Raw genomic sequence first — 23,490 nt, forward strand, 5'->3', positions numbered from 1 at the left:
ACGCACAGGCGCTCGGATGGAGCGCGGATGGAGCAGATCTAATTAAGTTTGCTGATGGTGAAAGTGATGATTATTCTGCAGGAAGAAAGGAGGAGGAGGAGGAGGAGGCGGAAAGGGCAAATACGATAACGAGAATAACTGCAGGGGGCTGGATGCACCCTCTCCTCATCGCGATCACACCACAACCATCATTAAAGCCATTATTCAAATGATTAAAACTTTTTAAGATTCATTTACACAAAGATAGCATCCATTTTTTTAACAATTCATAATTTACAGGCTGAATATTATTTGATCAAATCAAAATGACATTGTGAAGACCACTATTCTCAACTTTTCACAAATATATACTGATGCTTCAAGTCAATTTTTTTCTATATATTTGAACACGGATTTTGCTATTTAAATAAAATCCATCAGCGTGAATTAAAGAACGGTGCGATTGTAAATGTGAAGGCACTATTAGTAAATTTGATTTGTGCAGATGTTTTCTCTCATTTTATACGAGTTCCTATTATCTCTCCATCCTGCTTTTAATGAATATTAATATCACAACTGCAGGTAACTTCAGTCAGGTTTCTAAAATGAGACATCTGACTCTAGCATATCGGCATCCTCTGACCATTGCCTCATCTAAACCCCCCCCCTCCCTCCCCCACTCACACACACTCACACACACACACACACACACACGCACACACACGCACACACACACACACACACACCTCCTACTCTCACTTCCTCCAGTTACGTCTCAGCCAACCGAGTGTGCTCGATATGCTGGTATAAATTAAACTGGGCGGTATAGTACAGAGGGAGAGAGAGAGAGAGAATGAGGGAGAGAGAAAGAGAGAGAGAGAGAGTGTGGGAGAGAGCGAGGGAGAGAGCGCCGCAGATGCCATTCACACGTCCAGTGCGCTGGGAGCCCAGGCACTGTCAGCAGCAGCTATGTCAGCGGCTTCCCGCGCGCTCGGCACGCGCCCCGAAATTCTTCAATAAAGAGCCGACAATGAGTTAAGAGGACAGCAACTGAGAGTCGCTTCTCGCGCGCGGGGTGGTCCTCTGGTCCTTGCACATTCACCGAGTCCCAAACTCTTCTGTTGTGTTCAAATACTTGCTCTACCTGGGATGTTTCAGGCTGGACGCGTCGTGTCCGCGGCGGCTCGTCCCGTTGGATTGGACCTACACTTCCTCATATCACTGCGCAGCGTCTGAGGCTCTCCGCCGGAAACCTGCCACTGGTGATAAAGAGGACACGAGCGCGCGCCCTGAAGGAGGAGGTTGGACGTCCTCTTCGGTTTCCCTCAACTTGCGCACCCCATAATTGTGCGCCTGTTTGCGTTCGTGGCGATAATACTCCAAGAAAGAAGAAGAAGAAAAAAGTCCTTCGCCAATGTCGTCGCGTCCATGCGCCGAACCCAACTTCACGGTCCTATCCGGGGATTTTGCAGAGACTAATTCTGATCAGTCACGGGCCAACAAAATAAGGTAAAACGCATCATATTAAATCATTAACAGTTTTTTTTTTAACACATTGCAGCTTTTATAACAAAACAATCATTTAAATTACATTTTATTTTCTACAATAAAAGCACTGTAGACCCTCTCGCCTCTAAATCGAGTGACCCTTTGCCATCTTTTTTGACCCGACAACACTGGAGTTCTCAGTTCATCTACATCTCTCTGACGCCCAAACCACAATTACAACCATATTGTTCTCTCTGTCTGCCCTGCTTCAACTCCTCTTCCTCTGCCTTCCCCTCCTCTCCTCCCCTTTCTCCTCCTCGGCAGGACTCATCCAGAGTGCAGGGAGAATGAGGAGTCACCGGGGCCGGGGGAAGCAGCATGAGTGGCCCGTGCATCTCCAATAGACTGACGGCCCTCATGTTTCTATGGAAGTGGTTAACACTAATCCTGCTCCAGAGCTGGGTGTCGGTAGGGGCCGGGGCGGCGGACCCCGCCGGGCCCGGCTCCGGCTCCGCGGGGCCGCTGGGCTGGCTCCTTTCGGACAAGGGTCCTTTTCACCACTCCCAGGAGTTTGTTGATTTCACAGAGCGCTACCAACAAGGATTCACCACCAAGTACAAGATATACAGGTGAGAGACCGTAAACGGAGGCAGGGTCAAGGGATGTGTCTGCCAGGCTGAAAGGTTGCGTAGTTACTTAACAAAACATTCTTGTGGCCTTGCCTGGAGGGAAATAGGCTTTTTTTTTTGTGGCATAGGATTTCCATCACATAATATATTTCTTTGGACTGTGAAAGATGCACATTCAGTAGGTGGGAAAGTGTGGGTTAAAGCGATTACTTAGTGTTTTGCATACAAATGGAAGCTCTGCATGTGACAGCTTCTTTTTGGGTGCGACTGGCTGCACTTCCTCTTCTTGTGGGCTGCAGAGAAATGTGGTTTGAGTTGGATACAAAACCTCAGCGTGCTGCATATCAGTAGAAACTCAAAGTGGAGATACCACAGGAGGGGTTTGGGCAAAGCAGCGGGACGTAACAGATATCTGACTGAGCCAGTTGATGTGTGACAGTGGGTAGACAGGGGCGGCTTCAGAAGTGTGTGGTGTGAAGTACCGTGTGTGTGTGCTGGAAAGCAGCAGGGTATTGTTTGAACGCTTGCGATGGAAAAAAACAAAACATTTCTGTTTCGGAGACAAGAGAGTGAAATTACAGGATTCCATGGCAGCATTTCAAGACGCAAACCCCCACGGATGAGTTCACAGGATATTAGATAGTTGATTAATCGCATGTGTGACATGAAACAGTGCACGATAGTGCACACCGTGTATGTTGTTTCAAAGTAGACGTGGTTCTGAATCTCGCATCTCACAATCCACCAACAAGTTAACTAGCCATACAAAGTGAATGGCACAAAGAGAAACAGCTGAAAACCCCGACTGTACCCAGCAGGCTGTCTTCATTTGTAAGTTGACTCTGTGTGTGTGTGTGTGTGCGTGTTGTTGTTGACTGTGTGTGCCTGTGTGTTTGTATTCACCGCGGAGTCTTCTCTTCAGGATAGAAACACCTCTGAAGCAATTTGAACTCAACACCGAAACTCCGACTGATGAAATGATTCAAGGCGGTAGTTCAGTGTTGCTTTAAAGGCTGCAGCACAATATATGTATGTGTGTGTGTGTGTGTGTGTGTGTGTGTATGTGTGTGGGGGAGGGGGTATGTGTGTTTGTGTGTGTGTATTTGTATATAACAAATTGCCATAATAAGTGGATTTTGCATACTTTCCTGCTTTCACGTCGTGGGCGACGTCGTCCTCCAGAGGTTAAGAAACGTCTCCGATCAAGTGAAACCTTTTCAAATTGCTTTTTTTGGGTTAGTCTTTTTTTAATTTGTGTCAAATAGCCCGTAAAACAATGTTGATTTTCTAATTTCACAAACACGTTGACGCCGCCGCCTGTTTGCAGCCAGCAACAACAAAGAGCTGACCGTGACTGGGCGTGCATACTTGAGCGTCTCCATCCGTGGCGGCGCGGCGTGTGCGCCAGGTAAGGGTTGTGATACCCGCTGATGAGAGCGACGCTGGCGGCGCTACGCGCGCGCACGCAGCCGTGAAGTGGAGGGGCCGATGCCAGCTCGACGGAGGTTTTGACTGACACTGGCATTTAGCCGCTGACAGGAGTGACAATGCCAGGCAAAGATAGAGACTGTAGCGCTTTTGGCTCCCTCACATCCATCACTTCCTCCCTCGCTGCCTCTCTGCCGGCCTCTTCTTGCTGTCTCTCAGGATGTCTCTATACCTCTCCCTCTCTCCCCTCCTGTTATTCGGTCTCGCTCCAACACCCTCAGCATGCAAATCTAACATATTTAGCATTCACAAGATTCACAGTTTTACTGTAATACTAAAACTCACACGGACATTGTCTGACCAATTTAATTTTCAAGCCTCCTGCACTAAACCTGTTTAATCACTTTGTAACCTTGAGTATGACTACTATCTATTATTGACCCCTAAGCTTGACAAGTGTAAAACCCTCCTTTCCCCTTAAATTACAGTGGCCTTTTTTTGTGTGTTTCCTCTGAAGAAGTAAGCTGACCAATTAGAGCCAAAAAAAAGCAAATAGAAACTCAAGTGAAGGGGAAGACTATGACCACGTGGTAAAAGTGGAACAATGTCCCTGCGTTGTCATTGGCTCTCCCTGCCTTGAATAACAAGTCTTTAAATATCTTGCACACCCGGAGCACCGTCATTCATCGCTGAGCAGTGGAGGATGCCAATTGAGGAGCTGGAGAGATCCGAAGTGCCTTCAAAATGCACATTTTTTTGTTTGTACTGAAACAGACTCATGCATCTTGCAAAGCCAGACAAATTGAGGGGGAGAAGACTTCGGCGTCCTTCGTATTGATCCCCGACACTGTTCTGCCTCTTGCAGACACCTTACGACCCTTTTGTGAAACGGTAAAAGTCGTATCATTGGCTCTTGAACTAATCCCCTCTACGTGTTGTCATCCTAAATCTGAGTCCAAACTCCAAACTGGTGCTTTGTAGAACTGAGGAGAAGCCAACAGTTTTCCTCCCTGCCTGTGCACATGGCTGGTCCTTATTGCTTGAAAAGACTTATATGTGCATGTATGCAAGCACTTAAGAGATAGAAAAAGAGGAATAACGATAAGTAATTCATTTTAATTAACCGCCAGGGTAAAATGAATTTGAATCCAATCCTAAATATTCAACCTCTGCTTTTATCTCCACATCTATCTCTATTTTCCTTTTATTTCTTTTGCTCGTTCTTCTCACCGTGCCCCGTTGTCTCTCTCCCTCCCACCCTTGTCGAATGATCTCAAACCAATTGCTCTCGCTCGCTCATAAATATTCTCCAGAGCTCGGTTGGCCTTTCCCGTGGGGGGGCGGAGGAGAGGGGAGTCGAGAGGGGAGGGGGGACTGGAGGAGTTTTTCGTACAGAGGAGGGGACTCGATGAGGAAGCACAGCTTTACCCCCCCTGCTGGCCGGTCACTGCTCCAGAACAGCTTGTCGCCATTCCTAATCACAATGAAAAAAAAAAGTTTGAATGGGGTATTAATCAGAGTAGGACTTCTTGAAGTGTATGATTGTTACGCTAACACCCTTTCATCTTCGTGTCTTAAAAGGGACAGATTTAAAAGCTTAGAAAATTACAGCGTTCTGTGACAGCGCTGTGACGCGAATCATTGTAAAAGATGTCATTTTGAAAGTCCTCCAAAGAAAGGGAAGAGATGAAGCGATGAAATAATGGATTCAATGGATTCCAAAGTAGTGAAAAACAGGAATAGGAGGCACTTAACAATATTACTTGAGCTGTAATTGTAAAAAAAAAAAAAAGCCTGTTATGCCGGTCATAATGGAGGTTTTTCAAAGAAAGACAGGAATAGCACAAATAAGAAGGCTTCCTCTGCAATCCATTTATTTCATTCTTTGTCTTCTCCTGGCGAGGGTTGAAAATCTTCTAAAAGCTTTCTGTCTTTCATTTTATTGCGAGAGGAGTCAGCGGGTTGCACGCTTCCTCGTCCACCAGAGACACTGAGGGTGTATCTGAAAAGAGACGCAACTTAATCAGCACACAGCGTTTCTTTATCGACTGCTCTTCCTTGTTCACGCTCGTAGCACAAGTTCAAATTCCAAATATGTCTCTGCGGCTGCTACGCATGCATCGGGGGTGGAAATGGGTGTAAACCGAACAAAAACACGTTTCATTTAATAATTTAGGAGCTCGTGAAGGTTGTGAAATGGTTCGAAGCTTTTGCTCCGTGCGTTCTGTGGCCGAGCTCATCCACAGACAGCGGCAGCAACATATTAGTCAAAATGTCAGCTCCTCCTTTCTTCTTCTTCATGGGTCATAACTTTTATATCAATCCTCATCTCCCGTGTTTCTCTCTCTCTCTTTTCTCCTGTCCGCCCACCGGCTATTACATCGTCTCGGTGTGGTGTCAGGACTAGTCACTTGTAATTATGGAGTGATTAGTGTTTTAATTACATGCATACATGTTCGTAGAGAGGATAGACTGCAGAGGTGGGATCGCACTTTTAGGACTAGACCTAAATATTTCACTATTATGATATTTCTTCTTGGGGTTTCCATACTGGGATTCTGATATTCCTGTTTTTCAAGGATGGGTTCATTGTCAATGTGTCTTGATAGTAAGAGAATATTGTGTTGGTTTAACCCCAGAATACTAACATTACAAATAGTAACACCATCACTAACGTGTGTATATTTTACCCAATATAATGTAATGATACAAAATACTTCTCATCGAAACATATTAAAATAAGTACTCTTCTTCGATGTTACTCTATATAAATAATGAAGCTATGGACTTGATCTTTCAGCCACCCGTTCCTCGGACATGTGAGCTGTATCCTGTGAAGGTACAGTCTCCCTTTAATCGCAATATACGCACCCGGTTCATCACAATTGTCGAGTAAAAATCACCCGAACACGTGCCTGTTGAAAAAACAGAGACGGGGAGGGAGGAAGGGGGGCAGTGTGCAGCAGTCTGTTCGCCTTGCCAGAGTCCAGTCCCAGGTGAGTGAGGTGCGGCAGCACATTGGCGGCCGTATGGCCACCACTGGCCCCGCTGTGGGTCCAGCCCCCGACAGCTGAGGCAGCGAGGCCTGAGGCAAAGCGGAGCTCTCCCCGGCGGCGTCATGTTGTTACCGTTCCACCGGCTAATCGATCGGGGAAGGCGTTTTTCCTCTTGGAAGGATGACAATAAATGCAACAACAAAAAAAAAAAAAACGGTCAGCAAATCTATAAAAAGGTCTGACAATGCATGTTCAGCAGCGCATCACATGTGCCATTTATCAAATCAAAAGGGACGGGTCAGTTTTTTCATGAAAAATGTCTAAAGGGGAGTGACTACATCTCTATGCAGTATGATGGTTTGCCAATCGGTGGCGGTAATGCACAGACCCAAAGCATCCCTGAGAATCCTCTTGAATGCGAGGTGTGACAGAGCACCTCATATCTGAAAGGCCGGGAATGAGGACAGGTGTTTGACAAAGTGTTTGACTTTTACACACAAGATAAAACGTCAACATTGTGTTCTTCAAAGCATCACCCCGATATTCCCTCCATCTTAACCTGGTGGTGTCTGTGCCTGAACAAAACAAACTTTCACATCAGCCACTTTGTGATGCTTTATGGAAGGCACTGACAAACAGGTTGGGACGCTAGATCAATATTTCCCTGTGAAAAGCAAATGATGAACCTCGTTTATTGTTTACTTTGGAGCACTTGTTGGAAAGTTTGCTTTCATGCTTTGTTCCACAAGAGACCGGGACACGGACTGGAGTCTCTGGCTTCCACTAGGGATGCTGATAATTAAGCATTTAACAGTCAATTGTCAACAAGAATTGTCGCCAATTAATGCAAATTATTAATTCACTTTTTCAAGTGGAGCAAAAATACTGGATTTTAGCCAAAGATGTCGCTAACTTCAGGGAGTGGGGGGGACACGGAACTTGGCTTGGGCCTCGAGGAGCTGTAGAATTTATTTACCCATCATACTCGTCACAAACCTCTCTCTCTTGGGGGGGCACCGTATCCGACTTTCTCTTTCTCTCCACTTGCTAATGTTACGCCGGGCATGTAGTAAATTAAACCCTGACAGAGAATGCCAGGCAGCTGAGAACCTTCCAGCGAAGCTAATTGATCCGGTGGAGAACTTCCTGGGAAGTGTCCACGACGATGCACACGCAGCATCGCGGCTGCCGCGGTAACCCTCCCTGACAGGTGAACTGGTGACTCATTGGCTTGTTTTTCTGCTAATTTCAAGCAGTTTAGGGATAATGAGATTTCTGGGCAAGTATAAAAAAGGTAAATAAAATAAAGCTCTTCCGACTATTTGGCCTCGGAATAATTACCATAAACAATTAGCCGATGCAGGTTCATTTCACACTTCATTTCCTGTTGCCGGCGTGTTTCTTTAAATGCATTCCAGTACTTACTGCCCCTCCACTTTGCTGGCATAAATAACCAAATCAAATCTGACCTTGTTGTGCACAATGTAGACGGTATTTGATCCTCACTGCAATGGGCCTGTTTCTGTAGAATCAATATTTTAGTGTCGGTGAATTATTATGGCGAAGATGGATTGCAAAAACACGGCAAACAACAGACCCAGAGAGAAAGCAGAAGTGCATACCGAGAGCCAGTTTCCATCGAACTGCAGTTGTCCGCTCATGCGTGAGTGAATGCCTCGTGGTAGAGACGGGTCTATCGTCCTCCACTTAGAGGGTGGATGTGTCTCCGGGACAGAAGCGAGAGCAGCCTCCTATTCTTGATCACCAGCAGCGGTTGAAGTGACGAGGACTTCATGAAGCGTGCGGCTTATGGCTTCTGACAAGTGTGTGATGGGGGAGTTATCAGGGCCAGAGGTCCACGGTTTGGCTTCATGGTATACAGCAGTGGTGGGCCGTCAGGGAGTGCTGAGCCTTCTCTGCTCGCCTAAACAGAATCACATCTATTTTTAATAATTCAAAGTTATTGCTAATTTATAATGTTAAACAGTTGAGGCACTGAAGGCCCGGCTAGAAAATCCGTGGCCCGCCACTGGTATACAGATGGCAGGTGAGCTATGGTCATTGGGAAAGGGGAGGTTGTTTTGTCCACTGAAGGACATCAACAGCTTTACATTAAAAAATAGAGATACTTTAGATTTGTTTGGAAATAAAGAAAGGCATGCGACCCACACTTAACAGAAATAAAAGTGGTGTCATGAGTTGTCAAGCGCAGGATAGCTTTTCGGTTCACAGGAAGTTGTGAATTATTAGTGGCATATCACCAAAAACGGCTTGTCATAGCACAGTTTGTGTTTTGGTTTGTCTTCACAGAGAGAGAGAGGGAGAGGGAGAGAGAGAGAGAGAGAGAGAGTGAGTGAGTGAGTGAGTGAGTGAGTGAGTGAGTGAGTGAGTGAGAGAGAGAGAGAGAGAGAGAGAGAGAGAGAGAGAGAGAGAGAGAGAGAGAGAGAGAGAGAGAGAGAGAGAGAGAGAGAGAGAGAGAGAGAGAGAGAGAGAGAGAGAGAGAGAGAGAGAGAGAGAGAGAGAGTTTTGAGCCACCAAACACCATTTCCATGCTTTTGATCGTCTTTGACGTCTGTGCGTCATGACACATTTTATTACAAATGTCATAAACACAGTTTTATTCTGTCTCCTCCCCTTTTAACATTTTGCTCTTGTTTTCTGTTAAAAAAATAAAATAAAAGTGCGATCCAAAATATTGCAAATGTCAATTACATTATGCAAAGCAACATCGTGGTCGTGCAGCTCAACAAAGAATGATGACGTCGCAATATGTAATCATAACTGACAGGAATGATGAACTTAAAAATAGGATCAGATGAGACAAAAACAACATATCAAAGCATATCAACTGTTAAAGTGTTAAACAACTGAGGGTGCGATAGAGCAAATGGAGCTCATGCACGTAGGCGGTGACACTGTGTTTGCAGCTGCAGTGATAATAATGTTAAAAAGCCCATGCAGGCATGTCATTGACAGAAAGCGACAGTCGGATTTAGCATAGCTGGTGGCTCCTCAATCCCCCATTTGTGTGAGTGTGCGTGCACAGCGTGTATTAACAGTATGTGCACGCCTCATTATGTACACAATGTGATTCCAGGCATTCCTTGTTTTCCGTGTGAAGAGCAGTCTCTTGTCAACAGTGTTATGACAAATAGCAGCACAAAAGGGATCAGCAGTCTTCATGTTAGACACTCTCCTGTAAATTTAACTCCTCTCTCTCTCTCTCTCTCTCTCTCTTTCTCTCTCTCTCCTGTGATCAGAGCTGCAGTGAAATTCATAGCGGCTGCAAATCAATAATGCAATTGCTTTTTTTTAGATATTTTTTTAAACTAAACTAGCCCTCCCACAACAATTTAGCTGTATTTTTTCCCCCTGCTGTGCACTATTTCACGTTTTCACAAAACTGACTTGAGTTTAAATCACCTCTGTATGCTAAGATGTGGTAAAATGGCATGCTGTTGTTTTCATGTTCTTTCAAAAAGAAAAAAAACACAGGTGTTAAAGCTCTGCTAAGAGAGAGAGAGAGAGAGAGAGAGAGAGAGAGAGAGAGAGAGAGAGAGAGAGAGAGAGAGAGAGAGAGAGAGAGAGAGAGAGAGAGAGAGAGAGAGAGAGAGAGAGAGAGAGAGAGAGAGAGAGAGAGAGCATTTTATATGAAGTTTATTTAAAAAGGTGTGAAACATTAAAAATGTGTTTTGGAATATGCAGTAATCAGTTCAGTCAGACACATTTACCAAAGGAAGTGACTATTTGCAGCAAATAGTTATACCGTTTGATGCAAAAGGCCCTGTTGCTTGAGTGGGGCTCTCAAAGGGTCAAAGTAGCAAGGATGGTTTGTTGAAACCGCACACACACACACACACACACACACACACACACACACACACACCACTAGTCAACAGTACCAGCATCATAATGTATAAGGAGGAGGAGGTTGAGGCGGTGGAGAGGGAAGCAGCGTATCAACGGGGTAATTAGTGAGAAGTGTCAGGTTATTAGGCCACTGTGTAGCTTGTACACACATGATTGTAACTCATCTGGTAGCCAAGCAGCTGATAAATGATGGTGAAGCTTGAATAAAGCAGCTGATGCCAACCAGGTAGTGCAGGCCGTGTAGAACGCTCATATTAATGTTCAGAGCAATTGGTCTTTTTTCTTTTTTTTCCTCGTGAGGACTACCAATTATGTTTTCCTGGGAAGATTGTGAGTGTGTTAAAGGTGTCAGTATGCCAAGTCGTCCACCGTGACCTTTTCCCAAAAACATTTGGGAAAAGGTTTGAATGGACGAGGTCAGTGGTCATCACTTCCATTCTGAGGCTTTAGAACGGAGAAACTGCTCCATCACGATGTGAAAAGGAAACTGAGCATGAGTGGAACAAAATGTTAGGTTAAGGCAACAAAACTAATTGGTTTGGGTTAAAATAAGTTGAAATAAAGTCATGATTTTACTTAGGACATGAGAGTCGGTCTCCTGGATGAAATTCTGTGTTTGTTTGATGCATCCATCTGCCTCTATCTGCTCGCTTTATCACGCGACTTCCTCCTTTACTGCCCTCATAATTACTGCGGCCACTTAGTGGTGATCAAACCGGTCAACCGCTTCTAACGCCACTTAATATTTCCCTATAAGCCTATACCCTTGAGAGAAATACTTGAGCTGGTAACTTGAAAGCAGCATTACCTAGTGAATGTTTTCCTCCATAATATAGTTTTTTAATTAATTCAAAATATCAAACAATTGAGAATAACAATGTGAAGCAGGGGCAAATGATGAAAATAACTTGGGCGGCAACGGTGGGAAGTTTCCTCCTCACCCTCCAATGAAGTTCGAACGTCTGCGACAATGCTCACAGTCTTAGGTAGTTCTCCAGTATATGAAACGTGTACTTAAGGAACACTAAGAAGTATCAAAGGCAGGGAAAAAAAGCGAACCGAGTATGAAACAGTGTGCTGTTTTGTTTAAAGAACCTCTCGGCTGGTTTAATAGGATTTTCACAAATTAATGGTCTGATGTTTGTTTGATGTCGTTGGAAAAACTGTTGTTGGCAATTTGGTGAAGCGTTCACAACCAGCGGCTATTAAGTACATCATTACTCTCTCTCCCCTCGTCTTGATCTTACTTTCGTTCCCCCTTGCTTCCGTGGGCGGATTATTAAAAGACACAAGTCTCTCCATCTCCCCCCTCCCACCACACCCCCATCTCTTATTTAGGTTTCCAGCTCTCCTCTTTAACATCAGAAGCTCAATTAACACAGTTCATGAATGCCACGATGAAGTTGACTTTCAGGAAAGTGATATTTATTTTGATGTTATTCTTCATTTCTTAAATAATGTATATGTTGCTAATGGCACATGAATATTTAGGAGGAACAATGTCACGTCAGATTAAAGCGAGAAAAGAAGAAAAAAACAACTAAAGTTTGCTCACAAGGTCTTGCAAAATAAATGTAATGCTGTATTTTCCTGAATGAAGCATGAAGGACTTTTCTCTCATTTTGCCTAATTCTCTTTGGGGAGGTCCTTGAAATAACATTGAATCTACATCAACCCACTGTTTTTCACAATGGGTTATTTTGGTATCTGGGGTAAGTCAACTATACACTCACACATGTGTTCTTTTGGGCCTTTTTGATGGTAAGCAAATGTTTGTCTATCATGGTGAGGTAAATGTAGGTTGGATGTTTTTTTCCACCATTATTTGTGCATCAACAAAAAACACAATGCAATCCATTTCAAATAATTGTCTTTCATCCGAAGCCATTTGTATTCCTCTTTCCTGTTTTCTCTTATTTAACTGAATGCAGTCCTCCCAGACCTTTAATTATTTGAACACATGCGATTAGTATTTTGTAGCAGCTGATTATCGATGTTCCAGGGTCAACCGTATCTCCTGGTTTAAGTACTACTACTTTAAAATAAATGCTGCATGGATATTTATTTTGGAAACGTTCCCAATTATCCGTATCCGGCAAGCTGCAAAATATTGATTCTGAACATATTTGGCAATGTTTTGCTCCAGCATACTTATATTCATAGTTTTGTTCTGGCACTCACAGCTCTAGGGTATTATTAGAGAAACACTGAGGTCCTTAAATATTGAAAAAGTCCACAGTGAGATAACAATAGTACTGGATATAGTTTATTCTGGTCCCCGTGGTCATCGATAGCACCAGCTTCAGTTCATAAAGCCTCTCATTAGATGCAGCAGGGGTCTGACAATCTGTCCCTGTGCAGTCCCGGCACCCCCCTGCCTCCCTTCCCTCGAGCTGGCCCAGCAGCAATGCACCCTGGGCCTCAAGCAGCGGGGTGTCGGTGTTGGCTCCCTGCTGAACCGGGGGAGCAAAGCTCCGCTCCTGGCTGAAAGAGGCGTCTTCTCTATAGCCGGAGATGGCAGGGAAGCCGGTCCCGGGTCGGTCCGCGGTGGGCTGAGCACTGCTGGAGATCCCCGCTGGAGTTTGGGTTGAAGGAGTTTCTGTTGAACCAACCTGCATCCTTTTTTTTCTTATTTTGTGCCGTGGTAACAATGACAAGCATGACAATAACTTAAAAAATAGCCAATCGTCTTCTTGATGGTCTCGTTTGCTTTAATAGGTCATATAGAGGCAATTCTATTACATTGAGACTGTTTGGTAACCAGGTAAAGCTCCTCACATAGGCATTAAGTGCTTTGGTTGCTTAGACCTTGTGCCATGAGGGACTCGAGATAAGAAACCAGTGTTAAATTCCTCTGTTAGTACTGCAAAGTGTATCCAGGAGCAAGGGTTGTCTGTTTTTAAAACTCCTAATATGTAACAGGATTCTATTGTGCAATGAAAGTCAGAGATGTTACTGAATTAAATAAAGGATTAATACTGCATTAATACAGCATTCATACTGTGAAATTAGAGGCAAACACACACACACACACACACACACACACAAACAGACACAAACAGACACACGCACATACACAGGCAGAAGGAGCTCCAGTTGTCTGCCCTTCACCCTGGTATCCAAATCACCCTGGTAACGAGTGACCTGTGTCTATGAAGAAGTAGCTGCTCTCAAGTCCATCATAAATACAGAAATGATACCTCAATAACACACATTAATTCTAGTATTGTTGGCGTATATTGTCAGTGATGCAATTAACTTCCTGTAAACCACTGATAGGCTCAAAATAAATAAGCATAATTACATAAGAATAGAAGTAAAACAATGCCTGTTTTGCAGTTCACAGTGTCTACATTGTGTACATATTGTGCATTTGTACATCACAGTTTGAATCCAGAGTTTTAGGATGAAAAAGTATCTGGTCCTAACTGCTGTAAAGTCATCACTCGATGTCTGAATAAAACAGCGAGGAAACGAGAGATGGAAGAAAACTCGTCTTCAGAGGGAACAAGCTTGCTGCTTAGAACTCTGTATACATGCAAATAATCTGAACCCCCGCACAGACAATTTGAGGATCTGTTTTTTTTTTTCTTCTTCCTTTTCTTTCTCTGAGAAATTCAAATGTTCTCTTGGGGCGTTCAAATGCCTGCTATATTGATGCTCTGAATGTTAAATACAGCTCCTCTCACATTGGAGTCATAGAGGTCGTTCATGCTCGACTAATTAATGTGCAGCCAATGAAGTATTTGAACCCTAAATTATGCCGATACATATGTCTATATAAAAAATAATTGACTTGTTTGGAAAATTGTGTGTGCACATATGGAAGACATTTTTTGACATTTTGACCTCACACAATTTAATCTGACACGGTGGCAATGTCAGTAGCTGTGATTATTCTGCGCAAACTCAATTTCCGTGTCACGGAGGTTCGGTGTTGTGCATCAATTACTTGAGTTTTTCATATTTTCCTCAGTTACATATGACATTAACCTAGTTTAGCTTGTTTTGTGCCTGAAGTTTAAAAGCTGTTGTGAGGCCCTGGATGGTTTCAAGACATTTTACAGAATTATGAAGCAGTCATAACATCGCTCGTGGGCTTTTTATTAACCAAAAGGGTCAGGCAGAAGGCCTTTATATAGACACACCCTTGGGTATTTTTTCACCAAGAATAATGACATTGAGGCTGATTTCACCAATAGTGTATGTGGGCCAGTGCCTGTGTAATTGTTCCTTTGGTATACAACAATATCATATAACACAGTTCCACTATAAAATTCTGATGGAACTCTAAAAAAGAAAAAGAAAAGTCGTATAAGCGAGTTGCTTGTATTCTACAGTCGTTATCTTTTAACTGCATTACAGAAGGCTCCTTTGAGCTGAGAGGCAGTTTTCCATTTTTTTCAGATTGAAAATTGATTTAGTATGTGCTCTCTTGTTATTAAGATACACCAGGATGTGTCATGTGTGTAGCATTTAATTTTCTTACGATAATGTTCCTGTTAACATGCCTCAAGGGATAACAATCAGCAATAGCAGACACTCCCTGAGCCCGCTCAGTCACGCGCCGCTCTGAACTGACACGATCTGCATCGCTATGCTCGGCAGCGTGTTTTTAACTGCATCGCCGGATTATTCACCGCGTTTGATTCCTTGATTTGTTATGTTGGGCACCGAGCTGCAACCCTCAGGCTGCCTGTAACGCTGTGATGGATCTGAGACACCTGTGCTGTGATGGACAGCTCGCAGGATATGACCCCCCTCCCCCCGCCTGCGCTTTGATCACCCTGCAGCTCCTCACCTCCTGGTGCATGGCGCTCCAGCCTGCTCGGAGGGGGTGCCGACGGGTAAAAAAGTGCGGCGAGCCCCCTGCTGCTCGGAGCTCCGGGTGAGATAAACCTGTATGTGTATGTGTGTGTGTGTGTGTGTGTGTGAGAAGAGTTAATAATGAAGTTATCCTGCAGTCATCCATAAAATAAAAAAATGCCATATGTGCGAGGCGTGCAGATAAGGTTGAATAGAAGTCTTTAACCCTCGATTTCTGTGTGTGTGTGTGTGTGTGTGTGTGTGTGTGTGTGTGTGTGTGTGTGTGTGTGTGTGTGTGCGTCTCATCCTACGGTTTAGCGGCGGCACCGGTTCTAATCGTCCGTCAGCGGGCAGCATAGCGAGGCTTTGTGTGTCGATCACAGTTAAGTTCTTCCTCCTTTTTTCTTTCTCTTTCTCCGCCGCTCGGTTCTTCAGCCGGCCCCAGCGGACGCAGAGAGGCACTAATGGCTGCTCGTTACAGGGAAACGCAGACATGAAACGGGCCTTAATGAGCTGTTTTCAGTTTTGTATTTTTCTCAGGGGGTCATTGTTATTGGTGAGAAATTGATTGGCAGCTGGCCCGCGCCCATAGGGGGTTCTGGGATATTCTGGGCGATAGCAAAGTTGTTGCGGCAAGGGCAGCTTTGTTTCGATGATAGCAGCTGTGGGGTGTGTGAATGTGTGTGTGACTGTGTGTGTGGGGGGCAAGTGTCTTCGCATGAGGGGTACGGTGTTGGGGGGCTTTATTTATGTAAGACAGAGACGGACATCCGGAAACACAAAATTCCCGTTTGCGAGCAAGTGTTTTTAATTGTTTGAGGAATTTTATTTCTCATTATCATTAGAGGCGTTTTCCAGGGATGCAGCGGTTGTCAGTATTATACTGTAAAAACAGTGTTGAAGCTACAATATCACTTTGTGCACTTGAGAGCACTCTTGCATTCCCAATAGATTGTGTCTGCCTCTCGGAGGAGCACATTAGTATGCATGGGATGCTGCATGGGGGGGCGGTGATATAGATAATGTAATGCTGATGAGATTGAAAATTGTCACTGGCATATTGCACATTTTCTGAAAAATCTATTGAGACTCTATATAGATATAATAACGTGATGGCGCCGTCCTCTTTTTTGGCTTATCCAGTGAATGAAATACCTTTACAATGACAAAAAACTAGACAATTTAATGTATCTAATGTAAGAGACACCACCTTCAATCAACCTTTACTGTGTGGTTCGGTCCCATTGCCCTCATTATGTTTAGATCAGGAGCCGGAAACCCTAACCCAAGCTCTGATGAACCCACTGCACACTACCTGCCCATCACACCAAACTGCTAAACCACTAAAAAAAAAGCAGCATATAGCAGCTAATAAACCAGATATTTTCTCAGGAGTTGGTTGAGACCAAACAAAAGTTTAAAGGCGAGTTAATACATTGACTTTTATTCAGTCAGTTGAAAGAAAGGCAACGTTAATGTTGCTCCATGTCTGCATATATCTTTCATTTAGCTGACTCTTTTATTTAAAGTGACTTACAATAAGTGCATTCAACCTACAAACTCAGAACACAAATCAAGAAAGTATAATTTGTTCAAGAAAGTTAAGCCATTTAAGTGCTACTGAAGTGCTACTACGGTGTTTAGTTTGTGGCAGAAAGATGTAGAAACTTTCTGCTGTCCTGATGTCAATGGGGAGCTCATTCCACCGTCTAGAAGCCAGGACAGTAAACTGTCGTGACTTTGTTGAGTGTTTATCAGTGTTTGTGTTTACAAGCCGATTGGCAAAAGCCGAGTGGAGTGAACGAGCTTGGGGGTGTATGCTTTCACCATGTCCTGGATGTAGATTCGACCATGTTTTCAAGCGGATACCTTCGGCCACCCGTAACCCGTAACCCATTCTTCGCCCTTGTTTGTTAGCAATTTCTTAGTTTCCGGAGAGGCAACTGTCATGTTGACCAATAAACTGTAACTTTGAAAAAGCAGAAAATCAAGACAGGCGGAGACTGCCAGTCTGTCTTGTTTCAGCGTCTTCCGGACCGCATCTACGTTCAATCAAATGAAGATAATACAAACATTGATTGAATGGTTGAGTGTTGAATGAATTCTTTGCTGATTGTATTTGTAAAACAACTGTAATCAAGTCAGAACCAAGTGTTTGATTTGTTTTTTCGGGTACAAAGCGGTATGTTTTGTGTTGCAGCCACTCTTTGACATACCGTGGTGTGTTTCCGCATGCTAATCTCACCTATTGCAGCCTCAGAAAACAAACTCAAAATTCATGTCGGATTTGAGGTCCTTTTTCCCAAAAGACAAGTAACCACCTGCCCAACAATAATTGAAAGGTCTTGCATTTCTCCCCTGCTCGCGAGGTGTAAAACCATGTTGTTTTTTTTTAACCAGCTACATTTGAATGGCGCTAATCTATGCATCAAGCAGCAGCACTCTGTCTGCAATTGGTAGATAAAGGCAGCTGGCATGCTCCAAGGCCAGGCTGAATATCAAACGGCTTCAGATGAAGTCTCTTTCCTCCAAAAGAGGCCCTGAAAGCAGCAAGACTCCATCCATGATTATAGCCCAACCGCGGAGCCTCCAATAGTGACTCGAGATGAGAAAAGATTGAGCTATTATTTAAAATCGCCAGAGAAATACAAGGTTTTTCAATATGGTGCAAAGCAATCCTGCGAGCTGGAGGTAGAAATGGCATGAGGCCATTCATCAGCAACACTTTACTTTAGGTCCCTGTACAGCTTTTCACAAATTGACATACAATTATGTTTTATTTAGGTGTTTGAATCTATAAGGACATTTGTATGTTTTGTCTTTATGTAAAGTATGTCTCAATAATGTAACTTTTTAGGGCTGCGACTAACAATTATTTTAATAATCGATTAATCGGTCGATTATTTTTTCGATTGATCGATTAATCGGATGAAAAAATAATAATTTTAAAGCATTAATTTGCAACCTTTTATTACAAAAGCAGAACTGACTGTGCAAATTCACAGTGCAAAACAACTGAAAAATTAAGAATTAATAAAAAATAAAGAAATACAAATCAGAAAACTTAACAGGATTTCTTTGAACGTCATAACTTGTTCTCCACACACATGCACACTCACAGACACACACACGCACTCAGACATGCACACTCACAGACACACACACACACACATGCACAGACACACACACTCTCACAGACATGCACAAACACACACTCAGAACTCATAGAATAAGAGATAATATTCCAGAAGTAAACACTCAATGTATCAACGGATAACTTACGGACTGCACTTTACCTAAACAAAGGTTGTTCATTAGATATGGAACTACAAATCCCAGCAACACTTCCTCTGCATGAAGCCACGTTATATCAGACTGTTGAATGCAGGTCTGTGTTCTGCACCTCAAAGGAGATGTTTACGCGTTGCTTCTCTTGAAGCCTCCGCTGTATTTTAAAAAGAAGACGTTATCTAACCCAACAGCTCAAACACGGGGAATGAACGACTAGCTAGCGAGCTAACGACAACGGTTAGCCTAGCTGTTAAGTTATTGTACATGCAACGTGCAGTGACATACGAGAGGATACAGGGCTGCACCAGAACCTCCTGGACCTTCAGTCTGCTGTTTTGTTCAATACTCAAATATCTCCGCAACTTATTGAGCGGCGTAACAATCGCGCGACACAACAAATCGATCATGAAATTCGTTGCCAACTTTTTTGATAATCGATTTGTATCGATTTTATCGATGCGTTGTTGCAGCCCTAGTAACATAATGCTTTGCACCACAGAGAAAACATTGTGACGCATTCATGTAAACAAACAAACAACTGAGCACAAGATTCACTTGTTCACAACATATTTTACATTTGGCAAGCAAAAGACCTGAATATGAACCTCCTCGTGAGAGACTCCAGCTGTGCCTTGTCCAATTTTAAATCACAAAATTGCACCTTTTCAAAACGCAGAAAAAACAACCTTTTCAGGTTGCAGCATTTAAACCCTGCATTGTCCACATAATGCCTGGTGTCTGGTAAACCCGCGCCCATCTCTCAAATGTGCCTGCATGCAGCATTCATACGTGTCCTTTACTCACTCTTTGCATGTGTTTCTGTGACATTGCAGGGAGTTTGGCCGCTGGAAGGTGAACAGCTTGGCCCTGGAGAGGCAGGAGAACAATGGCTTTTCCTTGCCGTTGGACCCTGAGTTCCTCCAGACCATTAGGCAGCTGGGCAGGAGGCCCGGTCTGGCCGCCATCACGGACAACATCATCAGGAAGTACGGAACCCACTTTCTGCTCTCCGCCACACTGGGAGGTAAATAAAACATCCTTTCATTAACCTGCCATAACACGAGGGATCAGGAAGTGTTTACCGGTGATGTTAGGCGTGCCCGTGTGGCCCAAGACAAACATGTTGAGGAACATAACCAAACACAATGCAACTATACTGTAGTTACTAATTGTTCAACTCTTGAGATCTTTACTTTGGTGACTTCCTACAGTCTATCATCCATTGAAACATCATAGACAGGCAGTGATACATTTGATAAACTATGTTGTGAATATGCATAAAAAGAGTAGAAAGGACTCAAGGGACTATTTCCAAAAGTAGCATCTCATATCCCTGACCACCGTGTCCTAAATTGGGAGCTCTCTCTACACGTCCATCCTTGTGGCTGTCAAATTCAGATGAAGGAGAATTGTCATGAGAGTAATCTTTGAAGAAGAAAAAAATCTTTCTTGTGTGCTCAAACAACTAAATATTTGATTAAATGTTGCCTCTGCTGTGACTGTGGGGTTCTTTGTTGCTTAGTCTTAGCACATATTCCCTGATTCAACATGTAAAATCTATGTTTGGAGTTGTGAAACAGAAATGTCAGAGGATCCTCCACAACAATAGATGTAAGTTAGCCAGACAAGTGTAGTGCGCAGCAAAGCTCCTGTGGCTATCTGCTGCACAATCTTCCCTCAGCTCCTCTGCTGGCTCTTTTCATCCCTTGTCTCTTGTGCACAAACTCTCAAAGCATCACCAACAGTATTTAAAATAGACTGGAAAGGCAATCAAGTGCATCATGAGTTGCAATTAAAAAGAAAGTACATCAGTGGCCTAATATAACCTCGCCTCAAGCCAGTGTTAAGGCACACACACACACACACACACACACACACACACACACACACACACACACACACACACACACATATATATATATATATATATATATATATATATATATATATATATATATATATATATATATATATATATATATACATATATATATATATATATATATATATATATATATATACATATATATATATATATACATATATATATATATATATATATATATATATATATATTAGGGCTGGGCAAAGTTGAAAAAAAATTAACTGATTAATCAGACAGATGCTAATAATAACAGAAAGTTGTTTTTCGATGTAATACCAACTAGCAGCCACATCCCTCCAGTAGTTCCAGCTGCAACACTCTTTTCGAAATTATACATTTTTAAATAATTTCTATTCCCATGACCTCTTTAATTCCTGACCACCTTTGGGGGGAAAACATCGAAATCTTTTTTTGTGACATCTTGTTGTCACAAAAAACAACTTGCTGTTGTGAAGTGCGCCTGCTGCCTGACGCTGCTGTTTTGGGTGAATGACGTCTTGTGCGACCTGAAGGTGTTCCTGCCAAAACCAAAGCAGTGGCTTTCAAAAATATAAATATTTATAATTGTTACTCAAACCTGTCTAAAAACACTGTGGAAGCATCCACATGATATAACCGTAATTTGAGGATGTGATCAAAACATCCGGGGCTTTAGCCCCGAATGTTTTAGCCTCGGGACGCCACTGATCCTTAGTGATCAAGGAGCTTTGTGCTGCTGTAAAGCACTGGGGCTTCAGTGTCTTGCTCAAGGACGCTTCAACATGAAACTATGGGGAGAAAACAGGGACCCAACCGACTTCCTTGGTAATCTTTTTGCCATATATGAGTAATTTTTTTGCACATATATAACTTTATTTGCATTGTTTTAACAAAGTGATTGCACATGTTATTAGTTTTTGTATGATGGAGCAATCTGGTTTACTTGAAAGGGATTTCAATTTTCTTTAATCTATTAATTAAAAAAGCACGGATAGAGGAGTCTCAAAAAGTTGGACCATGTCGTTCCATCGTTGTTGGAGCAGTGGGGCCCGAACATTTTGCTTCCTCCAAAGTGGGGCGTGACAAAAAAAGGTTTGAGAACCACTGCACTGAATGTTTGTTCTAATGCATCTCAAAATTGAAAAAAAGCACATTCCCTATAAAACCTAATGCTGTTAGAAAGGATTTCTCCACTGATCTTTAGCTCTTTCCTCCGTTCGTCAGTACGTGGTCCTCCGAAGGTTTCGTTTGGAGTGAATCTGGGGCTCAATGTATCTGCCTGTGTGTGTTAATGTGTTACCATGTATCACGGCTTCACTGAGAACATTTTGAGTCTGCGTTGTCAGGGGATGAGTCATTAATGACGTGCCCGTGTGTGTCTGTGTGCGCATTCACAGGGGAAGAGTCATTAATGATCTTTGTGGACAAGCGGAAGTTGAGTCGGACGTCTGAAGTGAGTGACTCCAATGGCACAGCTGTGACTCTGGAAGCTCTGCACCAGCTGGCCGCCTCCTATTTCATCGACAGGGAGAGCACCCTGCACAAGCTGCACCACATCCAGATCGCCTCCACAGCCATCAAGGTAACACAAAAGCTTGCCCCTCAATCAAAAAACAAGCAAACACATACTCATTTGCCAGAGATTGAAATTGGTACTATCGTTTTAATTTACAGCCATTTCATGGGAAGACTGTTGTTGTTTTTGTTTCATTCTATAAACATTTCTTAATTATCTTCCCCGTGATTATTGTTTTTGTTTTCAAATCAAAGATTCTTGATTTTGTTCATTCGCTAAATAATGAATGAAACCATGGCCAGTATGTCGCATTTCAATAAAGAACCAACAATTCTCAGGCGTGGCTCATTTTAATTAGACAAGCTATTATCGCCTCCTAATCAGGTCCAGTTTTTTACAAATTATTCCTGTCTCTGTGAATGTAGTCTCCTCCTTTTAGTCTTTAGGATTCAGTTTACACCCCTTTAACCATTATATTGTTTTACTGGCAAACATTACAGACTTACAGTCATTAAACTACTGACCTACACGACACTGCAGTTTATATAAAACAATATAATGATAACAGAATGTTATGAGATCTTTACGATGAAATATTGACCCCTATTGTCTGACAGTGCATAATGAATGCTATAACATCCACATAGTAAAGTTTTTGTGAAGCTTTGTACATTTTTCTGATAGGAGCCATTAATGCCGCTTGGGCAGGACTCAAATAATAGAAAAACTAACAGTTAACAAAACATATTATTGCTGTTTATAAGTTTATGTTTTTGAGATAACGATGGTGTGTGTGCTTTTCCAGTGGGAATACGTTTTGGAAATTAAAAAATATATATATATTACTCTACAGTAATACCTGCCAAGTACTTACCACTTACTTCCAATTACTGTATGCAGTTGGCGACCCATCAACAGGCCCTCAGTGGGCCACCCCGGCCTGCTTCATATGCAGAATGTCCTCATGCTGCAGACTATTAAAACATAATCTTAAGGACATAAAGCAGACTGAACCCTCTATAGGGAATGATGAACTTCAGCTGCTTTCTTTCCATTTTTAATTAATGAACCCTTCATAGTGAATGCATTTTAAGACCTCACCTAATGTTCCAGCCAAAAAAACCCAGCGGCAGTACGGATAGTTTCACCGGTTACCTCAGGTCACTTATGGAGCCAAACTTCTCCGAACACATATTTTCACGGTACTAAAAGGGACAATTATCGAGAGAAAATCTTTAGTTTGAAAATCTCTTCTACTTTGTAGATTTACTTTGCATTAGATCTGAAAACCATGAGCCAAATATTTCTGCAGGGGTCTTTTTTTTTTTTTAAACCAGGAAACTGCCTTTCCCCTGTTTCCACTTTTAATGCAGAGTGCTTCATATTTTTGCTACATTAAATAAGGAATATGTATCCTTATTGGCTAAAGTGTATTCATAATTCTGTTTCAAACGTTAAAGCTGATAACAACATGCACTAACATATCTTAGTTGGCGACGTGGGGAATTTTCTCAAGATGTCTCTTGAACTTACTTGGAACCATCGCCGAACTAGTTTCTCATGCTGGTCGGCCAAATGAAACCAAAAGATTCCAGCATGCTGCTCGTCTACGCCTTCTGGAAG

General features: G+C 42.8%; 1 protein-coding gene across 1 annotated transcript in view; it reads left to right on the forward strand.

Moving 5' to 3' along the window:
* Positions 1-909: 909 nt before the first annotated feature.
* brinp3a.1 (bone morphogenetic protein/retinoic acid inducible neural-specific 3a, tandem duplicate 1) overlaps positions 910-23,490 on the forward strand; it is a 47,823-nt gene continuing 25,242 nt past the window's right edge. Inside the window, exons 1-4 of the mRNA XM_068589887.1 lie at positions 910-1,488; positions 1,792-2,096; positions 19,321-19,511; positions 21,749-21,933. Coding sequence (XP_068445988.1) covers positions 1,846-2,096; positions 19,321-19,511; positions 21,749-21,933 — 627 coding nt within the window. The 5' untranslated portion in view covers positions 910-1,488; positions 1,792-1,845. The remainder of the gene's footprint in view (positions 1,489-1,791; positions 2,097-19,320; positions 19,512-21,748; positions 21,934-23,490) is intronic.

This window comes from Clinocottus analis, unplaced genomic scaffold, assembly GCF_023055335.1.
Source record: "Clinocottus analis isolate CAN_PGR_092001 unplaced genomic scaffold, fCliAna1.0.p SCAF_23, whole genome shotgun sequence".
NCBI lineage: Eukaryota > Metazoa > Chordata > Actinopteri > Perciformes > Cottidae > Clinocottus > Clinocottus analis.